We start from the raw sequence: 20,142 nt of genomic DNA on the forward strand, positions 1-20,142 counted from the left end.
TGGTTGTAGTGTTATCCAATTGCGTGCATTGTGCAATGAGATTTTCAAATGCATTGCTTGGTGCCGCCCTTCGAGCTTGCAGATATTCATTAGTCGACGCCAGACCATTAATCTTTTAGATTTAGGTCTGGATTTCCAGGTTTGTAATATATGAGTTTTTTTTTTATTTTTATTTTATTTTTTTTTTATGAATATAAAACTTTGCCAAAATAATTAAAATATGAATATCCTTTTGTTTTTCAGAAAAATATGGGTTTTGAAAACAAGAAAAATATCATGAGGTTCTAAATTAAGAGTTCTATTTATGAGGACAACTGCCACCAAAAAAATCTCAAAAATAATAAACCACTCTGAAAAAAGATCACTATTCCAAAGTCAATCTTCATGTAGGGATTAGACACTTCACAAAATGTTCATGTGTTTTAAAGAATTAAAACAACACCTCTGTGATCCAGAATCAACAAAAACTTTACTGTGTTCCACAGAGCTGGAAACTACAGTGGTTGCCATGAATCCACTTTCATCCAAGGCCAACACAGATGCATAACCTGGAGTCAAGAGCTCAGTCTTGGACACTGAGCAATGGAAAAAGCAGTGTGATCTGATGATTCAGATCAGATCTCATCCTATTTCATACTATATGTATGTTCTGGGAAAATCAGAAGAGACCTTCAGTTGACATCTACTATGCTGCTCCTACAGCATTTAAACCTTTATGGCAACGTTTGGAGCACTGGGTGCAGAACATATGTCCACCTTTCTTTCCTCAAAGAACTCAGGGTCCTGGTTGCACTCTGAACATCAAGTAGTGACACAATCCAACACCAAAATGTCATGTCACTCAAATGCTGCTGTCATTAAGTTTAGGGTTAGTAGAATAAGTTGACATGTAGTTGCATACTTACTTAGTAGAAATAACATATAACCCTTTTATGTACCAAAAACTTATTGCATTAAAGGTATAGTTCACCCAAAAATGAAAATTCTTTCATTAATTACTCACCCTCATGTCGCTCCAAGCCAGTAAGACTTTAGTTTGATGAAATCTGAGAGCTTTCTGTCCCTCCATTGGCAGCTAGACAACTACAATTTTGACACTTCAAAAAGTTCATAAAGAGATTGTAAAACTAATCCATATGAATTGAGAGGTTTAGACCAAATTTTCTGAAGAGACTCGACTGCTTTATATAATGAACAGATTAATTTAGTATTTAATTCACACACAAACTTCAATCAGCGAGCATAAACATAAGTTCAACTGAACCTACTTGACGCACAAGAACAAACCTCTTGCAGAATCTCAAAAGTGCAGCATAACACATGAGAATGACCCTCATTGGTTCTCTCACATCAAGTGAACATGCTTGAGCTTCCGTTTACCATGACTGACGTGTGAGTTGATGAATGTTTATATGTGAATAAAAGCCTAAATTCAATCTGTTCATCATATAAAGTGATCATTAAGCAAAAGCAACATAAATGTTTATTTATTTTTTCACTAAACTTTTCCCTCAAATTGTTAGGCTGATCATTTGAATTAAAAAATGTGTAAATCAAAAATGTAATTTGTATTTGAATTTAAAACCCAACCTCAAAAGCATTTTCACTAGACCCTACAATATTTTACAAACCAAAAAGACTGCAACAAGAGATTACAAACATGTCATAATTTTATTATTTTGCACAATGAGCAATTTGTGTCTTAGACATCATCGTTTTTCTGGTCTCCGCTTACTGGTTTTTGACTATTGAGTGGTCTTAGGTAGTCTGTAGACACCAGTGGACACAATAAGCTGGTGGGCTCTGACTTTCTTCTGCAGGAAAGCCTGCAGCTCATTCACATCCATCTCAGTGACTCCAGGCCCGGCGGCCACGAACATTCGAAGCATGGAGTGGATCCTCTCCAAAGTCATGCTCTCCAGGTTAGTCAGCATGGCCTGAATGTAGGCCCAGAACAGCTGAGAAACAACAAGGGAAAATAGTTTATAATTAACTTTGCATTACATGCAAGTAAGGCCCTGAGCAGTGTTACATTATTGCGTTATGATGGTAACACTTTACAATAAGGTTTGTTAGTTAACATTAGTTAACTACATTAGTTAACATGAACTAATAATGAACTGCACGTATACAGCATTTATTAATCTTTGTTAATGTTAATTTCAACATTTACTAATACTTTATTAAAATCTTGTTAACATTAGTTAATGCACTGTGAACTTACATGAACTAACAGCTGTATTTTTATTAACTAACGTTAACAAAAATTAACAAATACAGTAACACATGGATTGCTAATGATTGGTTCATGTAAGTTAATACATTAACTAATGTTAACTAATGAACCTTGTTGTGAAGTGTTACCGTAATGACAAGTGTTGGAAGTGTATAACTAACCTGTAGTTTCTCTTCTCTCTGTTCAGACTGTGTTGCAGTGTTGGAGTCTCCCTCCTCATCACTGTCTATGAGCATGACACTTCTGTCAGATCTCTCTCTGCAAGAGCTTGTCTCCTGGACAGTATATCGACCTCCGGCTTCCTCCCGCAGCACACCCCTCTGCTGCCACAACGCCAACTTCCTGCGCACCATCTCTTGAGGTACACCCAGGACGCCACTCAGCTCTTCCAAGGTCCATGTGCCTAATAAAGAAAAACAATCAAGATTATGTCACCTATTGGCGCACTAGGTAGTGCGTATGCTCAGCATTTCAGCACTTCTGGTTCCATCGTCCCGAAGTCGGTGGGAAGTTAAATGGCTGAAATAAGGTCTGTGATTGACACAAGCTCAAGATATTTCCAAATTTAATTCTACAACATAAAATACATAAGTAATAGCTACTTGTGATTTTTACTTGTCTTAAAAAAAGCCATTTGCTAACAAGTGGCTAAATGTGACAACAGATGTTGTTGTGCACATTAAACGTCATCACACCGAACAGGAAAACTGCTAAATATCCTCACTAGTTCATTTTCAAGTCAAGTCACCTTTATTTATGTAGCGCTTTATACAAGACGGATTGTTTCAAAGCAGCTTTACAGTGATGACAGGAAAATTATACATTACGGGTGTTGTTCAGCTGAAGTCAGTTCAGTGTGATTATAAACAGCCTCGTTGTGTTTATAATCACGCTCTTGCAAACTATTCTAACTCAAACTTTCAGGGAAATTTTATTTTTATAAAGACTGAAAGAGTTCTCGATAGCTAAGTGATGGTTACGCTAAAGTCATATGACTGTGTGTGGTCATACAGATATAATACGGATGAACAAATGATAAAGCTCGGGTTGCTGGATATTCGATCCCTTGCTTCAAAGGCACTTATTGTTAATGATATGATTACAGATCATAACCTAGATGTGCTGTGTTTGACAGAAACCTGGCTAAAACCAGACGATTACATTACTTTAAATGAGTCCACCCCCCAAGATTACTGTTATAAACATGAGCCTCGTCTGAAAGGCAAAGGGGGAGATGTTGCTGTAATTTATCGTAATATCTTCAGAATTACTGAGAAGTCTTGTTTTAAATATATATATATAATATAATTATTTTGAAGTGTTGGTGCTTAATGTAACACTATCTAGTGTAAATAATAAATCACATTTGAGATTTGTGCTGGCTACTGTCTACAGGCCACCAGGGCACCATACTGATTTTCTATCAGAGTTAGTACTGGCTGCAGATAAAGTCCTAATTGTTGGTGATTTTCATATACATGTAGATAATGAAAAAGATGCATTGGGATTGGCATTTAAAGACATTCTGAAATCTATTGGAGTTAGACAACATGTGTCAGGACGTACACATTGTCGTAATCATACTCTAATCATACTCTAGATCTAATATTATCCCATGGAATCAATGTTGATGCCGTTGAAATTCTACAGCAGAGCGATGACATCTCAGATCATTATCTAGTCTTGTGTATACTCCATTTAGCCAAGGCTGCAAAGTCGACTCCGTGTTACAAATATGTTAGACCTATCACTTCTGCCACTAAAGATTGCTTTATTAATAATATTCCTGATCAGTTTCATCTCCTCAGCATCCCAGATAGCTTAGAAGAACTCAATATTGCGACAGAAACGTTTGACACTCTCTTTTCCAGCACTTTAGACAAAGTTGCTCCTTTGCGCTTAAAGAAGATTAAAGAAAATAGTCCAACGCCGTGGTACAACGAGCACACTCAGGCCCTTAAGAGAGCAGCCAGAAAAGTGGAGCGCAACAGGAAGATATTTTGCATTTCATGGAAAGAGCACGATTGCGACAAAACCCTAGGTATTTATTTGAAACAGTGGCTAAATAAATCTTCAACCCCAGACGTTTCCAAGCAGCACATCACTAATGACTTTATGAACTTCTTTACTAACAAGATTGATAATATCAGGGAGAATTTATAACTATGCAACCGTCTACTACAGTCTCGCATCAGGCAGTGCATTGTAGTCTCCTTGGGGAAAAATTTGATTCATTCATTGCTATAGGAGAGGAAGAATTTTCTAAACTCGTTAAATCATCTAAATCAAAACATGTATGTTAGACCCTATACTGATTAAGCTATTGAAAGAGATGCTTCCAGAGGTCATAGATCCAATATCATTAATTCATCTTTGTCATTAGGGTATTAAGTTAATAGGTGTAAACAGGCCCTGTATTATTCTTCACCCAAAATGAAATGCTTTTTACGTCATGTAAAAAAACGTAGCCATTTTTACTAAAGTTCTTTTGTGTTCCACAAAAAAAACAAAACTATACAGGCTTGGAATGATATAAGGGTGAAGAAATTATTTTTGGGTAAACTAATTTTCCACACCTTTGTCCTGGAAGTGTAAAATAATGGCAGCTTGGATAGGAGACACAGCGAGGTTTGCGATGGTTCTGTCCTCCAGCTCCACGTCCAGGGTAACAGAACCCAGGTGAGGCTTCCACCTCAGAGTCCTCATGGCCTGCACAACAGAAAAAAGGAAAAGGAAAAAAATATATGGCTTAAGATATTTCTATATTACACTGGAATCATAAAGACAAATCAGGTGAGAAATCCTGTATAATCATGACGAACTAAAGAATCTAATCAAACTCTTGGTACTGTGTTGGGTGAACACTTTGGGCCTTATCATATATTCGGCGCAATGCAGCGCCAGGCGCGACACAAGAGTTTTTTGCAAGTTCCAGCCCGACGCAGTTATCATTTTCACGTCCTGCGCTACGTTGTTTAAATAGCAAATGCATTTGCGCCCATTGGCGTGTTGGGACGCAGCAGAAGCATAGCGTCTAATGCCGTAAGATCTCTGGTCAAACAAATGATTGACTGAAAGTGGTGTCAAATAAATATCTGATATATCATTGGTTAAAAACGTAAACAAGCCTCCACGTCGTGGAGTCCACGTGCTGGCTACGTCATATCATAACATTAACATGCCGAAACTTCAGACCTCATTTAATCCAGAATGGACAAAAGAGCACGGATTTGGCCATGATGACCCTAGAGGTGCTGTTGTCGCCTGAGCTGCTGCAGAGGGTGAACTTCTTTGTTAAGAACTGAAATGTGTATTTATTTATTTTTCGCATTCATTATTTGTTTATTTATGTATTTCTGTTATTTCCAGAAGTCGGTTGTATGGGCGGTTTGGACGACAACACACATGCATTATATAATTGCATTGCATATAATGTGTGCTGGTCAACTAGTCTAAAATTAAGAAACCCCTAGAACACAGTAAAAAAAAATATTACAAAATATAAAAACATAGGAACATTGTGTACAATTAAGATAGGCTAATTAATTTAATTTCAAATATCCAAATATGATACTAAATACCACAGGGAAAAGGGCTTCTATTTGTGACGTGCTGTCTTTGCATTTGAACATTGCACATTTTAAACAGGACATGTATTAGCTGAATAAATGTTAGCCAATACAAATATATTTATAGAAAACATTTGACAATGAATAGACAGGAGTCCAATAATAGCATAACGAATCACTTATTCTAAAAATAATATAAAGTATAAGTTCCGAATCCGACATATAATTAGGGCTGTGTTAACAGTAAAACAGCCGTCATTTAACGAATTTTAAAAGCAGGGATGGATAATACAAAATGCTTTTTGACAGAAAAAAAACAAGCAAGAACAAAATTTAAACTTATCCCGTCAATTTTCATTTTACAATGATCTTCTCTCTCTGTGTGTGCGCGCGCGTCCTTGTTTGTGAGAGAGCTCGCGCAGCACTGATACAACGGTACTTTTTAATCCATAAGTAACTAACGCGCTTGTTTTCATACAAAATAAGTATGTAACATAATTAGGTACTTTAGTTATTATTAACACAATAACGTAACACATACGTTTCTCAACACTGAGAATGAATGAATAAATAAACGCCTGTTTCTCCAGACTCGCGCTTATTAGTAGGCTAATCCACAAATCACAGCACTTTCATAATCACTAAGCCATAGCGATTTCAAGATTTATAGTTCAGCATTACTTGAGCATTTTATTATTTGCATGACTGAATGATGTCTTCCTCTTTTCTGAGTGACCATGAATAACTTAACGGAGTATTTTAAGATAATCCATGTGATCTGTGTGATCATCGAATCCATACGATTAAATTAACTCAACAATCAACTTTCCACATCGACCCCAGGCCGTTTACCTTCAGGAGTCAGAAGTACCGTACTGTACTGTCCTCGCTTATGAAATCAGTCAGACGGCGGCCACGGGAGTGGAAGGGGGATCGAGCGGGCATCTTTATTGGTGTCGATTTTCAGTCTCTTTTTAATGATAGGCCTACGCATCTGTCAATCATCCCCGCTTGCTATTTGGGGAATGAACCCAGCGCTATGATTGGTCGAACTCTTCTTCTTTTGCTGTAGCTTGATTTAAGGACAGCGCGTGCACAGAGGCGTCACCAGGTTTTTGCGTAGTTTAGAGTGACAAATCGTACCAGCGTACTTTGAAGTCAAAATGCATATCCGCTACGCAAAATGCGTACAGGTTGGCAGGTCTGGAATAGGGACCAACCCTTTTAGACCATGCGCCAGGTGCACCGACCATTTTTCCTGTCGAAAAACTAGCAAAAGTGGATTCGGACACACCCCAAAGTGCACTTGCACTGTGCGCTTTAGACCATGCGCTTAGATCGTTAAAATGGGGCCCTTGATGTCCAATGTAAAATCTGGCTCCTAAAACAAAACCAATTGAGAACCACTAGACTGGAGTACCTTGAGTTTCTCAAAGCGGTGTGTGTAGTCCTCCATGGCTTTAGAAGCAACTGCAGGCAGTTCCAACTTCTCCTCCTTCAGCTGGGGCCAGAACTCAGATGAGATGATCATGGCAGACAGCAGTAAAGTAGACTGCTCCTCTACAGGAAGACGACTCTCCTCATCTCGGATATTAGTGTTGATGCGCCGAGAGTCTGCTACATCCTGCAGAGGAAGACAGACAAGTTCAATATAAATAGCACACGTAATGGAAGTAAATCCCATTGAGGTCACATATCATGATAATAAGATGACGGATAACCAAGAGCAGTGAATTTGCGGATCAGAGCTGAGAAGCAAGCGGAGTGGAAAGCATACCTTTAGCATCACCTCGCAGTAATGCATGTGGGATTCGCCAAACCTCAGTTTCAGCAGCTCAACGTTGCGAATCTCTCTATAAACAAAAACACAAAGAGAATTTAAAGTCAGTGTGCAAAGAAAATTATTATAGTCTTAGTCTATTGTGACGTACTGCATATCTGAGTGAAACGGCCTTTTAAAAATAATGACGTGCGTGGATAAATCATTTATAATAAATGCTGCAATATTGCATAAAAAAAAAGATGTCAATTTTGATTTAAGTACACAAGTACTGTACATATTAAAAACCCGCCACATTCCATTCTCTTTTGCTTTAAACTGTTGTCATGGGAATTTACATTCATTCACAGTAATTCATTATACTATGAAAACATAACTTTAAGAACTCAAAAGGTCCTCCCCCATCAGAAAAATAGCATTTTTACTAGGTTGAAATTAGGGTTGTAAAAATGAATCTGTTCCCTAAATATGCAGTTTTCCCACAGTTGAATACATTTACCTTTATGGAGATTATTTTATACACAGTGACAAATAGTGCATTTAAGGTATACATTTTTAACAGACCATGTCCTTTCCTTGGGAATTTGAACACATGCATTCATGGCCACCCACATTTATATGTCTACAACACCTACTTTTCTTCCTCATTTAAATTTATATATATATATATATACAGTCTTTAAAAAGAGAGCCTATCAAAAGTCTAGACAGCCTAACAAAAGTCAATCAAATTGTCAAAAAACAAAAAGAATGCTGGGTCTTTATTCAATGATTTCAAAATAATATTTGAAATATATTCCATTTATATGTATATTATGTATTGTATTTATTCAATTTATGTGGATAAGATTGTTTGTAATGTTGTGAATTCTTAATAAAAAAAAAAGTTGTAAAGCACATTGTAAAGCTTTGCAAAGATGTAGTTATTGAAGGATGGTGCAGTGCAAACTATTCTGAACCCACAAACAAACATTTATATTATTTCGCAAGCAAGCAAGTTTTCACTGAACAACTTCATAAAATTTTGATTTTCATGGCTGCAACACATTCCAAAAAAGTTGGCACAGAGGTTTAACACTGTCACATCACCTTTCCTTTTAATTACACTTTTTAATAGTTTGGGAATTGAGGATACCAATTGTCCAATCTCGCTTGATACAAGACAGCTGCTCAACAGTCTGTGGTCATCGTTGTCTGATTCTCCTTTTCATGATTGGCCATACATTTTAAGTAGGAGACAGATCTGGACTGAAGGCAGGGAGTCAAGCACATCCCTTCTACGGTGTAAAGTGTCTAAGAAATCACTCTGTTGTAACACATGCTGAATGAGGCCTGGCATTGTCTTGCTTCCCAAAAAAGATGTCATCTTGATGCCATTAAATGTACAATCCCAATATATGCCTCCACATCAATGGTCCCTTCACACACATGCAAGTCACTCATTCCATTTGCACTGATGCACCCCATTCCATGACAGATATTTGCTTTTGCACCCATCGCTGATGAAAGTCTGGATGGTCCCTTTTGTCTTTGGGACAGATAACTCAATGTCCGTTTTCCCCAAAAACAAGCTGAAATGTGGACTCGTCTGACTGCAGCACATCCACTGTGTTTTGGACACTCTGAGATGAGCTCAGGCCCAGAGAACCCGCCGGCATCTCTGTATTGAACAGATTTCTCCTTGCGTAACAGAGATTCAAGAGGCATTTCTTGATGCAGCAGCAGACTGTTAAGAGACAACGGTTTTCCAAAATACTCCTGAGGCCACGTGGCTATACTTAACAGAGTAGCATGACGGTTTCTCATGTAATGCCGTCTGAGGGCTTAAAGGTCATGCATATTCAACAGAGGTTTCCTGCCTTGCCCAACATAGACTGAGATTTCTCTGGATTCCCTGAATATTTTCACAATATTATGTCTGGCAGAAGGTGAAATACCAAAATACTTAGCAATCTTGCATTGAGAAATGTGATTTTTGAATTGTCTGACAATTCTCTCATGATATTTGGCACAAAGTGATGAGCCATGACCCATCTTTGCTTGCAAAGGCTGAGATGCTCCTTTTACCCTCAAACACAATACCATCCACTATTCACCAATTCACCAACTTATTGTGGACTGTTTCAAAAGAGTTTAACTTGGATATACTATAAGCTTTTCACTTTAATTGTGCCTCAGTCCCAACTTTTTAGGAGTGTGTTGCATCCATCAAAATTTGTATTTGTTTATATTTTAAAAAATACAATTAAATTGTTCAGAGAAAACTTTGGAAAACTTTTCTTTGTGCTTTTGTCAGTTAAATAAAGTTGAAAGAGAATGAACAAATCACAGATTCTTGATGTTATTGCATTTTACACAATGTCCCACATTTTCTGCTTTAACTAAACCAAACCAAATTAAGCTAGTTCAGGAGCATTAAGTAAAGGATTATAGTGGAAAGTGGAAACAGAGTATTATATTGGTGGGTTACCTGACTGTGTTGTAGTTGAGCTGATGAAGAAGTCGGTCGGCCAGTACAGTCTTGTACTCATTAATGAAGATCTCTTTACTGCCGTAAATGCTGACCAGCAGACTAATAATGTCAGAAGAACGCCGTTTAGAGCCAGTTTTATCTACAGAAAGACAGAGAAGAGAGAGAGCTGAAATGTGGACTGCCTGCCCATATTTCTGTGACTGCAGTTTGTATTGACTTTTCTATACACAGGCCAATGACTGGTGAATTTGAGAAAAAATATACCACCATTAATATATGATCCTTGCCATGAAACTGCATTTAGCATTACATACTTTAGTTTAGATATTAATATTGTTAAAGTCCCGATGTGGTAAAAAAAAAAAAAAAAAAAAAAAAATCAAGCTTTTAATATTGTTTATATGTCTATGTGGTGTTTTTTAACATGCTTAAGACAAACCATGTGCAAACTCATCATGTAAATTCATCTTTGCCCATAACAGGAATAAATTACATTTCAAAATATATTAAAATAGAAAACTCTTTTTTTAAATGGTAATGTTTTTTTTTTAAATGTAAGTATACGGCGTACAGTATATATGCCAATTGTTACTTTCATTTGGGGCTTGAAGTGTTCATGTTGGTGTGTGTGGGCGGTTAACTGTAACCTGTGAGAGCATCGGTGGGATCTGGAGTCCAGTCCTCTGGATCACTACCCTCATCTTCACTATCCTGTGTCTCCAAGGTAACAGGGTCAGCTCGAGAAAGCTCATTGGCAAGATCAGTACAACCTTCCGCATCACCTGTCAGACTGCCCACTATCTGGCGCACAGTGTCCTCACGGGTTCTGTAATTTCCAACATTACAATAAAAGACTAACCACTTCAGTATTGGAACTGGTTTACAAAAAAGCACAACTTCCTTGAGACAGACAACACCAGTGCAGTTGACAAACCTGAGATACTTGCGAATGGGTTGGCAGGCCACTTGCAAGATGACCATGGAGGGGTCGAGCTCTCTTAGAGCTTTGATTGCTGAGATATAAACAGTGATAATGTCAGATGTATGGACTCCTGAAGTGGGAAAAGAAAGGTAAAAGCATGGTAAATGTCAGAATTTTTTTACACGAGTTTAGTATTCCGCGAGTGTGAAAATGGCCTGGATCACCGACCTGGATGCAGCAGTCGCGTTTCAAAGGCTGATTTGAGAGAGGCCAGAAGCTGCTGTCTCTGATTGGTCCTTTCCAGACAGAATTTAAGATCCTCAATGGCGGGAATAGACTCTGGAAAATCTGCAACAATTAAGCAGAGAAAAATACAAATGAAATGAAAACAACTAGGATAAGATTACATGCAGTATATACGTTTTCCTAGCATTAGCCCCGCTCATTTGCAGGGTTCGCTTCATCTGAAATATCTGCACACACACATTGGATTTGGCACAGGTTTTACACCGGATGCCCTTCCTGTCTATCACACTCATACACACTCTTACGGCCAATTTGACATGTCTAATCCACCTAGCCTGCATGTCTCTGGACTGTGTGGGAGAAAATGGAGCACCCGTAGGAAACTCATGCTGACACAGGAAGAATATGCAAACTCCACACAGAAAAGACTCCTGGCTCAGACGGGACCTTCATGCTGTGAGGCGACAGTGCTACCCACTGAGACCCGACTGAGAACCCATAACAAGCAGTATGCATCACAAATGGAGTTTCTTTCTCACCTCGTATGATGCTGAAGAGTTCTTCGATCCTCATGTTTACGTAGATACGGCAGAAAAACTGGTGCATGTGACAGTGCCAGCGCTGGAGGAGAGCATTGATTGGCTGACCCGTCTTGCCATCTGTGGTTGTGGCATCGTTGCCCACCTCTTCCACCTTACTGGCAAACACCCTGCTCAGCCATCCTAAAACCTGCCCCAACCACTGGAAACACAGTGATTAATTAGGCACTTTAACCTTGAATATTAAAATATAAAAAGAGAGCTTGTGTTCACAAATGAAGCAAAAAATGACAAAGAACATTTAATCAATTTATGATTATCAAGTTATGATAATCAAGTTATGATTTTGGTAACACTTTACTTTACATTCATGTTCTGCAGGTACATACTATGTAATTACAATAGTTAAAATAACTGGGTAACTAGTCAACTACTCAAGGTAACTAGCCTTGAACCTGACTTTAACCTATGTAGTCAACATTTGAAGTAAATCAAAAAAGTTCATCAAAGTTGTCCTACGGGTATTGTTCAAAATTCATGTATACCTTTGATGAAAGGTTTTGATCCACTTCAAATGTTGACTAGTGTAGTTACCTTATATTACTCAGTACTTTGTCAGTAAAGTACACATACAGTTGTGGTCAAAGTTTACATGAGCGGAAGTACGAAGTCTGACGTAGTCAGGCTAACATGCACCTTGCAGAATTTGCAAAATGTTAATTATTTTAACACAACAAGAGGGATCACGAAAAATGCATGTTATTTTTTTTTTTTTATTGAGAACTGTCCTGAATAAGATATTTTATAAAAAATATGTTTACATATGGTCCACAAGACAATAATAGTTGAATTTATAAAAATGACCCCATTAAAAAGTTTACATACGCTTGATTCTTAATACGGTGTGTGGTCACCTGGATGATCCACAACTGTTTGTCCTGAACAGTTAAACTGCTCACTGTTTTTCAGAAAAATCCTCCAGGTCCTGCAAATTCTTTGGTTTTCCAGCATCTTTTACCCTGCATATTTGAACCCTTTCCAGTAGTGACTGTATGATTTTGAGATCCATCTTTTCCCACAGAGGAAAATTGAGGGACTCAAACACAACTATTACAAAAGGTAAAAAACATATACTGATGCTCAAGAAGGAAACACGATGCATTAAGAGCCAGGGGGTGAAAACTTTCAATTTGAAAATCAGGATAAATGTTACCTATTTTGTCTTCTGGGAAGCATCCAAGTATCTTCTGTAGCTTCTGAAGGGTAGAACTAAATAAAAAACATATAATCTTTAAACAAAATACATTTTTCATCCTGACCTTCATCCTGTTCAAAAGTTTTCACCCCCTGGTTCTTAATGCCATCAGAAAACAAAAAACACTCATCTAGGTGGATCATCTAGGTTAAAGGGATACTCCACCGAAAAATGAAAATTCTGTCATCATATACTCACCCTCATGTTGTTTCAAAACTGTATGAATTTCTTTCTTCTGCTGAACAGAAAGGAAGATATTTAGAAGAATGTCAGTAACCAGACAGTTTTAGATACCACTGACTTCCATAGTAGGAAAAAAATATACTATGGAAGTCAATGGTATCTAAAACTGTCTGGTTACTGACATTCTTCTAAATATCTTCCTTTCTGTTCAGCAGAAGAAAGAAATTCATACAGGTTTGAAACAACATGAGAGTGAGTATATGATGACAGAATTTTCATTTTTCGGTGGAGTATCCCTTTAAGACACACAGTATTAAGAATCAAGCGTATGCAAACATTTGAAAGGGGTAAAACTTTTTAAAACTATTATTTTGTCTTGTGGAGTATATGTAATTCTTTTTTATGTAAATATCTTATTCAGGACGGTACTAAATAAAAAATAAAGCATTTTTTATGATCCCTCTTATTATGGAAAAATATTTAACTTTTTAGAGATTCTGCAAGGTATATGTAAACTTTTAACAACAACTGCACTTTTAAATAAAGTGCACCTATGATTTTTATGATGTATTGTTTTTTTAACCACAATTGACCATTTTGAATAGAAAATGTCTCTAATTTGTGTGATGGAATAATGAAGCTGAATATTATTTACTTATTAAATCTAGACAAGCACAACCTTTTATTATTAGTGGTATTTGTTAAATTTGTTGTATTTGCATGACTACTACTGTTCATACTTAATAATAATTTGTTACATTTATATAGCGCTTTTCTAGGTACTCAAAGCGCTTTACATGAAAGGGGGAATCTCCTCAACCACCACCAATGTGCAGCATCCACCTGGATGATGCGACGACAGCCATATTGCACCAGAACGCTCACCACACACCAGCTTTCTGGTGGAGAGGAGACAGTGATGAAGCCAATCAGTGTATGGGGATGATTAGGAAGCCATGATGGACAGAGGCCAAGAGGCAAATTTGGCCAGGATGCCGGGGTTACACCACTACTCTTTTTCGAAGGACATCCTGGGATTTTGAATGACCACAGAGAGTCAGGACCTCGGTTTAACGTCTCATCCGAAGGATGACTTAAGGTCATGTAGCTGCTGAACATCCCCAAACCCTCAATATTAAACTTTAGTTTATAATCCGCATCGTGGTTGAAGAGATCGGTTTTGAGGCAGTGATTTTTGCACAAGAGAGAACCACTAACATTTTCTCTAGAAAATCTAAAAATGTTGTGTTTTTTACTCATATTTGTTTTCATAACTTTAAAAGTTCAATAGTTTTAAGTAATGATTTCAATTAGCACACATCAGGATTTGCTCACGCTGAAGTCATGTTGGCCAAGGTTTTGTTAACTAATGCACATCATTTTAAAACTACATGGATCAAGTGACACATTTTGGATTCTTAATGGAATGTCGATACAAGTTTGAGTATCAACACGGTTAATGTTTCTGTAGATCATATCAAATAAAATAAATTCTGCTGTGTAACTGAATGAAAGTTATGTACATCATTGAAGTCTGTGAGAAAAGAGCTCTCGTATTCTCCCCTGCAGCGCTGCTCCATCCTCTGCTCTATCAACTGGTGCAGGATGCTGGTCACGGCCTCAGAGCTCACGCGTTCTAACAGCTGTAGTCTGGAGCTGAAATCACCAAACACATTTATTACGGCGTTATATATCCCAGTACTCTACCTCTGCAACAAACGTCACATTGGTATATTTGGAATTGAAGACAACCATACTACTTTTGAAGTACATATCACAGAATATGCATATTTTCTGTATGTGTGGAATAATGTAACAATGCAGTGAGATCAACAAACATGACCTTCCATGACTAGTGTGATGAATAAACCAGAATATCACCTATCACGTTCAACATCTCCTCCTTGACTCATTTGATCAGTCTGCCATAAGCTATTGCCATAAGCTGCCATGGTATTTAAAAAAAAAAAAAAAAAAGATTAAAAGTAATATGCATCGTCTACGTTAATACAGTAATTGTTGTTTTAACAATTTGTGAACTGACATTACTGAGTGTCACCCATTTTACAAAAAACAAATAAGAGCATGACTTGAGAGTGCACAGTTTAACTGTGTGATTTAACCTATACGAATGCCCCATATGAATTGTTGTTATATTTATATCATATATGATATAATTACATAATATCACACAAGCAAGAGTGCTGTTTTTCCTGAATATGAGTGTGATTGCAAATATGATATTGATTTATACAACAATTCAATAAATAAGTTAATATTGAAAGTTATATTTTAGACAGAATATTGTTTATAACATAGGTTTTTGCTCAATTTCACCAACAAAAATTGTTTCGAACCAAGCCACAACAGAACCGTTGAGTGACTTCAAGCAGAACACAACAGTGTTTCATTACTGAATGATTCTGCTTTCTTTTCTTTTTTTTAAGTTAGGTGAGTCAAAGATTCAATTACCTATTCTTAAAGACAGTCACTTTAAACAAATTGGTTGAATGAAATACCAGAAAATATTGAGATATAATTTTCGTCAATATCGCACACTCCTAATTGAAGGTTCAAAATAATCATATTTATTTCCAGATCATTCCTTTAAACATGATAATATGTGCCAAATGCAATAAACTATGTAACATACTGCAGTAGGGCTGTCAAAATTGCTCAAAAATGACGTTCGAATATTCCCTCTAAAAAACACACGAATATTCGAACTATTCGAACATCTGGTTGCGCATTTTTTCAATGACGCGCATTACGTCAATAACAGGACAAATTAATACAAAGAGACATACATAACTTGTATAGGTAGTTAATTTAAGTTTAAACATATTTTACAATGTATTACCAACACAAAACCAAGTAAATAAACTAATGGCCAAGACCGCAGACCTCAGTCTCGCTCACTCGCAGGCACTCTCTCTCTCTCTCGCGCCCTCGCGCTCACGCTCTCTCTGCTCATAATAACGGTTTAAATGAACAACAATAAGCACATGTTGAGTGCTGATCAAGAGTTTTGTGCAAGCAATTTAAGGTCGCGACTCTTGCCCCAAATATAGCAGGCTTCATTCAGTGATTGAAACAAATGTATTAACATTAATTTAAGTTTTACAGTATAGAACCGACATTGAACGCTCCGAGCGAGCTGTGGTAAACATGGAACTTTTCTGTTTAACTTTAAATAAAATGAGGCACACAATTCCGAGAAATGTGACAACAAAGAACTTTTACCCTGAGGTTCATAAAAAATAAAGTGCTATTAAAAAAAGAAAAAGGCTACTTACATTATTGGTGCTTGTATTAAAAAAAGGAAAAACTGACTGCAATTTATTCCATTGTCTTTTAGTGCACTGTCAACTTTCAGCAGTGACGCTGTGCTAGACAGTGCGACTCGTGTGACCTGTCCCTCAAGTCTTGTTTATACTCGACGCGTCCGCACGAGCGCGAATCGCCCCCTATCGTTTCAAAGAATAGTACAACGGCGAGCGCGTCGAGTATAAACGCCTCGTCCGTTTGGGGAGGTGCGCGCGCAGTCTGCGGAGACTCGCGCTGCGGAGACAGGCGAAAGTATAAACAAGGCTTCAGGCAGCGCGCGCGCCCACTCGCAAAGCAGACAGCCGCGCCTCTGCTTCCGCGGGCGTGTTTTTCCATATTCGAAATTCACATTCGAATATTAATTTTCACGTTCGAATTTCTGTTTTTTAAAACTATTCGAATATATATTCGAATTTAGAATATTCGTTGACAGCCCTATACTGCAGTGAATACTGCATAATGTTATATAGTGTTTTTAAAAAAAATACTAGGATGTAGTAAGCATCTGTAGTTGAATCAGAATGGTACTTCTCTTCAACTCACAGTATGTGGCTGAGCTCTTGAAGCTGCTCTAGAGCTTCCTGACACCAACACAGGTGAAGGAGGGCGGCACAGCCTGGACACAAACCGCCTTCATTATGTTCTGCGGTGCCCTCCTCAGCCTCCACAGCTTCCCCTGCCTGACTCATGTGCACAGAGAATGTGCGGCTATAAAACTCCAACACACGCTCCTGCAGCACAGGTGGAGGAGAGAACAGGAGAATGGCACGAACGACAGAGAAAGCTCTCTCGGTCAGACCACGGGCCCCTGGACCACACAGACCCCCGCGGCTCTCATCCTGCCATGAGCCCAGTCTCTCAAGACCACCTTGACAGAAAAAAAGGGAGAGTACGATTAAAACAGTAGACTCAGGAAACACTGGACAAGTTAAAACTATTCAGATTTCACATTATGGCATTATATCAATGGAAATTAATAACATTACACTCCATTTTTTAATGCAAAAAAACTCAGCAAATCAGCATAAAAAGTAAAATCAGCATGAATTTGTCTCATATTTTGTACACAACAAACACTAACCATATATATATAAAGGTTCAAAAGTTTTAGATCAGTAAGATTTTTTATGTTTTTAAAAGAAGCCTCTTCTGCTAACCAAGGTTGCATTTATTTGATTCAAAATACATCAAAACAGTAATATTGTGAAATATATTTAAAAAAAATAATAAAAAAAATTTTTCTATTTGAATATACAGTACTGTACAAAAGTCTTAGGCACGTTAGTATGTTCACACCAAAAAAATAAGTTTTAAACCAGTTATTTATATCTTTTGCTGTATTGTGTCAGTAGGAAATATCAGTTTACATTTCCAAACATTCCATTTGCCATTAATTGTAATAATATAGTGAGATTGTTCCACACGGTATGGTATAGCCGGTATGATCCACACAGAGATCTGATCTCACAATCATCGAGTCTGTGATTACTTGAAGAAACGGAAAAAGCAAACATACTAAATCCAGAAGAACTGCAGCAACGTCTTCAAGATGCTTGAAGAAACAGACCTGCAAAGCTACCTGAGAAATTAAGTGCAAGTGTACCAGGACAAGATGCTGTTTTAAACGCACTAAATATTGATTTGATTTAGTCAATAGAAGTGATAAATGAAATCTATTTATGATATTTTTTTTAAAGCATCCTCACTTTACAACATTTTTACACAAGTGTCTAAAACTTTTCATAGTACTGTAGTTTGCAGAAAGGTTTCTTCAAGCGCCTTGGAGACGTTGCTGTAGTTCTTCTGGATTTAGTCTGTCTAAATTTTTTCGGTTTCTTCATGTAATCACAGACAAACTCGATGATGGTGAGATCAGATCTCTGCGTGGAGCAATGGCTGTTGTCAGACTGCTTGTGCATACACTGGATACATACACATTGTAATCTCACTGGATTATTACAATTAATGGCAAAATGAATGTTTGGAAATTGATATTTTCTGTTGACACACTACAGCAAAAGATATAAATAATTGGTTTAAAACCTTTTTTGGGGGTTGAAAATACTAACGTGCCTAAGACTTTTGCACAGTAGTGTATTTTAAAGTACAATTTATTCCTGAGTTGGCAAAACTGAATTTTCAGCATCTTTACTCCAGTCTTCAGTGTAACATGATCCTTCATCTTCAGAAATCATTCTAAAGAGCTGATCTACTGCTCAAGAAACATTTATTATTATTATTATCATAGAAAGCTTTTGTAACATTATAAATGTCGTTACTGTCACTTTTGATTAATTGAATGCACCCTTGCTGAATAAAAGTATTAATTTCTTATCGGAACTAACTTATCTAACTTACATTTTTTTTAAAGCATACAATCAGGATACGTAAACTGAAATTATACCCCCTCCCTCCCTTAATAACTACTGTTTAACTATTGAACATACAGTTCCTGAAACTTGAACTGAATTGTGTCTAATTTACCTATATCAACACTTCTAAAATCCACTTCTGACAGCGTAATATTATGTATTATAAATATAATAAATTAATCTTGATTTTGGGTTGTAATTTTCCTGACAGATTTCAAGAGTTGCAACCAGCAACAAATAAGTACAATATATATAGTTTGAGGTTTCCTACTAAAAAAAAAAAATGTCAATGGGTCAGCAACAATATGCAAACCCTATACCCGTCTAACCCCAAAAACACATAGGCTTCGCTAAAATATAGTTGTGACATACCAAGGAAAGGTTCCAGCTGTTGCAGAAGGTTTCTGAAGGCTTTAAGTAAAGCATTTGCCCTGTCCCTCTCCTGAGACTCTCCCTCTGGCTGCTTGAGCCCCGTCCAGAACTCAGGAGCAACAGATGTAGTCAAACGAACCTGCAGAGTCTCCAGCAGCCAACCCTCCACATACTGACCCAGTCCATGCCCACCCAGCAGGGCCATGGCATCACAGAGAACCTCATCTGTTAAAGCATTGGTTGGCAGAGGAGACACCTAAAGAGACATGGTTAGGTTACAGCTTTTTACACGCAAATGTATTTCAACAATACCATGCTATAACATGGTCATGTCAAAAATGATATTTGATACACTGCAGTATATTTACCACTCACCAGTGCAGATGTCACTGTGTCCCAGGCTGCTGACAGTCCCTGTGGCATTGTCTGCACCTCGTTCATTCCAACTCAGACTGTAAACAATAGTCATATATCCTGGGTTAAAGGTAACGTTATATTGTTCGGTACCGTTACCATACGTGCATAGTCATTTTACTACGAGACTCAAATTTAGTGACAAAATTATATGATCAAAGCCATTCGAATGATTGTCAACAGTTATTACACGGAGAAATTGTAGCGCTCTTCTTTAACATCATGTCGCGCGTCGATGACGACATTGTCGATGCCGGAAGTTGTCTAAAATGGCAACGGTCTTAATAATAATAATAATAATAATAATAATAATTAGATACTTTGACACTGAATAAATGTGGGAGTTGCCCAATGTATTTGTATTTCCCTTGTAATTTGAATGTTCTGACTGTATTTTTTTATTTTTATTTTTTTTTATAATGAAAACAGTTTTTAATATAACTCTATTCTAAAT

The 20,142-nt window shown here is 37.3% G+C and overlaps 1 protein-coding gene across 1 annotated transcript; it reads right to left on the bottom strand.

Annotated features, from left to right (window-relative positions):
- Positions 1-1,652: 1,652 nt before the first annotated feature.
- Positions 1,653-19,932, bottom strand: anapc2 (anaphase promoting complex subunit 2). The gene is made up of 15 exons (XM_082171419.1): positions 19,879-19,932; positions 19,650-19,726; positions 19,275-19,530; positions 17,074-17,398; positions 14,727-14,859; positions 11,766-11,967; positions 11,209-11,328; positions 10,993-11,110; positions 10,706-10,884; positions 10,056-10,197; positions 7,583-7,658; positions 7,226-7,429; positions 4,813-4,945; positions 2,398-2,639; positions 1,653-1,958 (listed from the first exon to the last, which is right to left on the bottom strand). Exons 2-15 carry the CDS (start codon positions 19,713-19,715, stop codon positions 1,746-1,748), a joined length of 2,409 nt encoding a protein of 802 aa, XP_082027545.1. The 5' UTR covers positions 19,716-19,726; positions 19,879-19,932; the 3' UTR covers positions 1,653-1,745.
- Positions 19,933-20,142: the final 210 nt, after the last annotated feature.

This window comes from Leuciscus leuciscus (genome assembly GCF_965113295.1).
Source record: "Leuciscus leuciscus genome assembly, chromosome: 5".
NCBI classification, from domain to species: domain Eukaryota; kingdom Metazoa; phylum Chordata; class Actinopteri; order Cypriniformes; family Leuciscidae; genus Leuciscus; species Leuciscus leuciscus.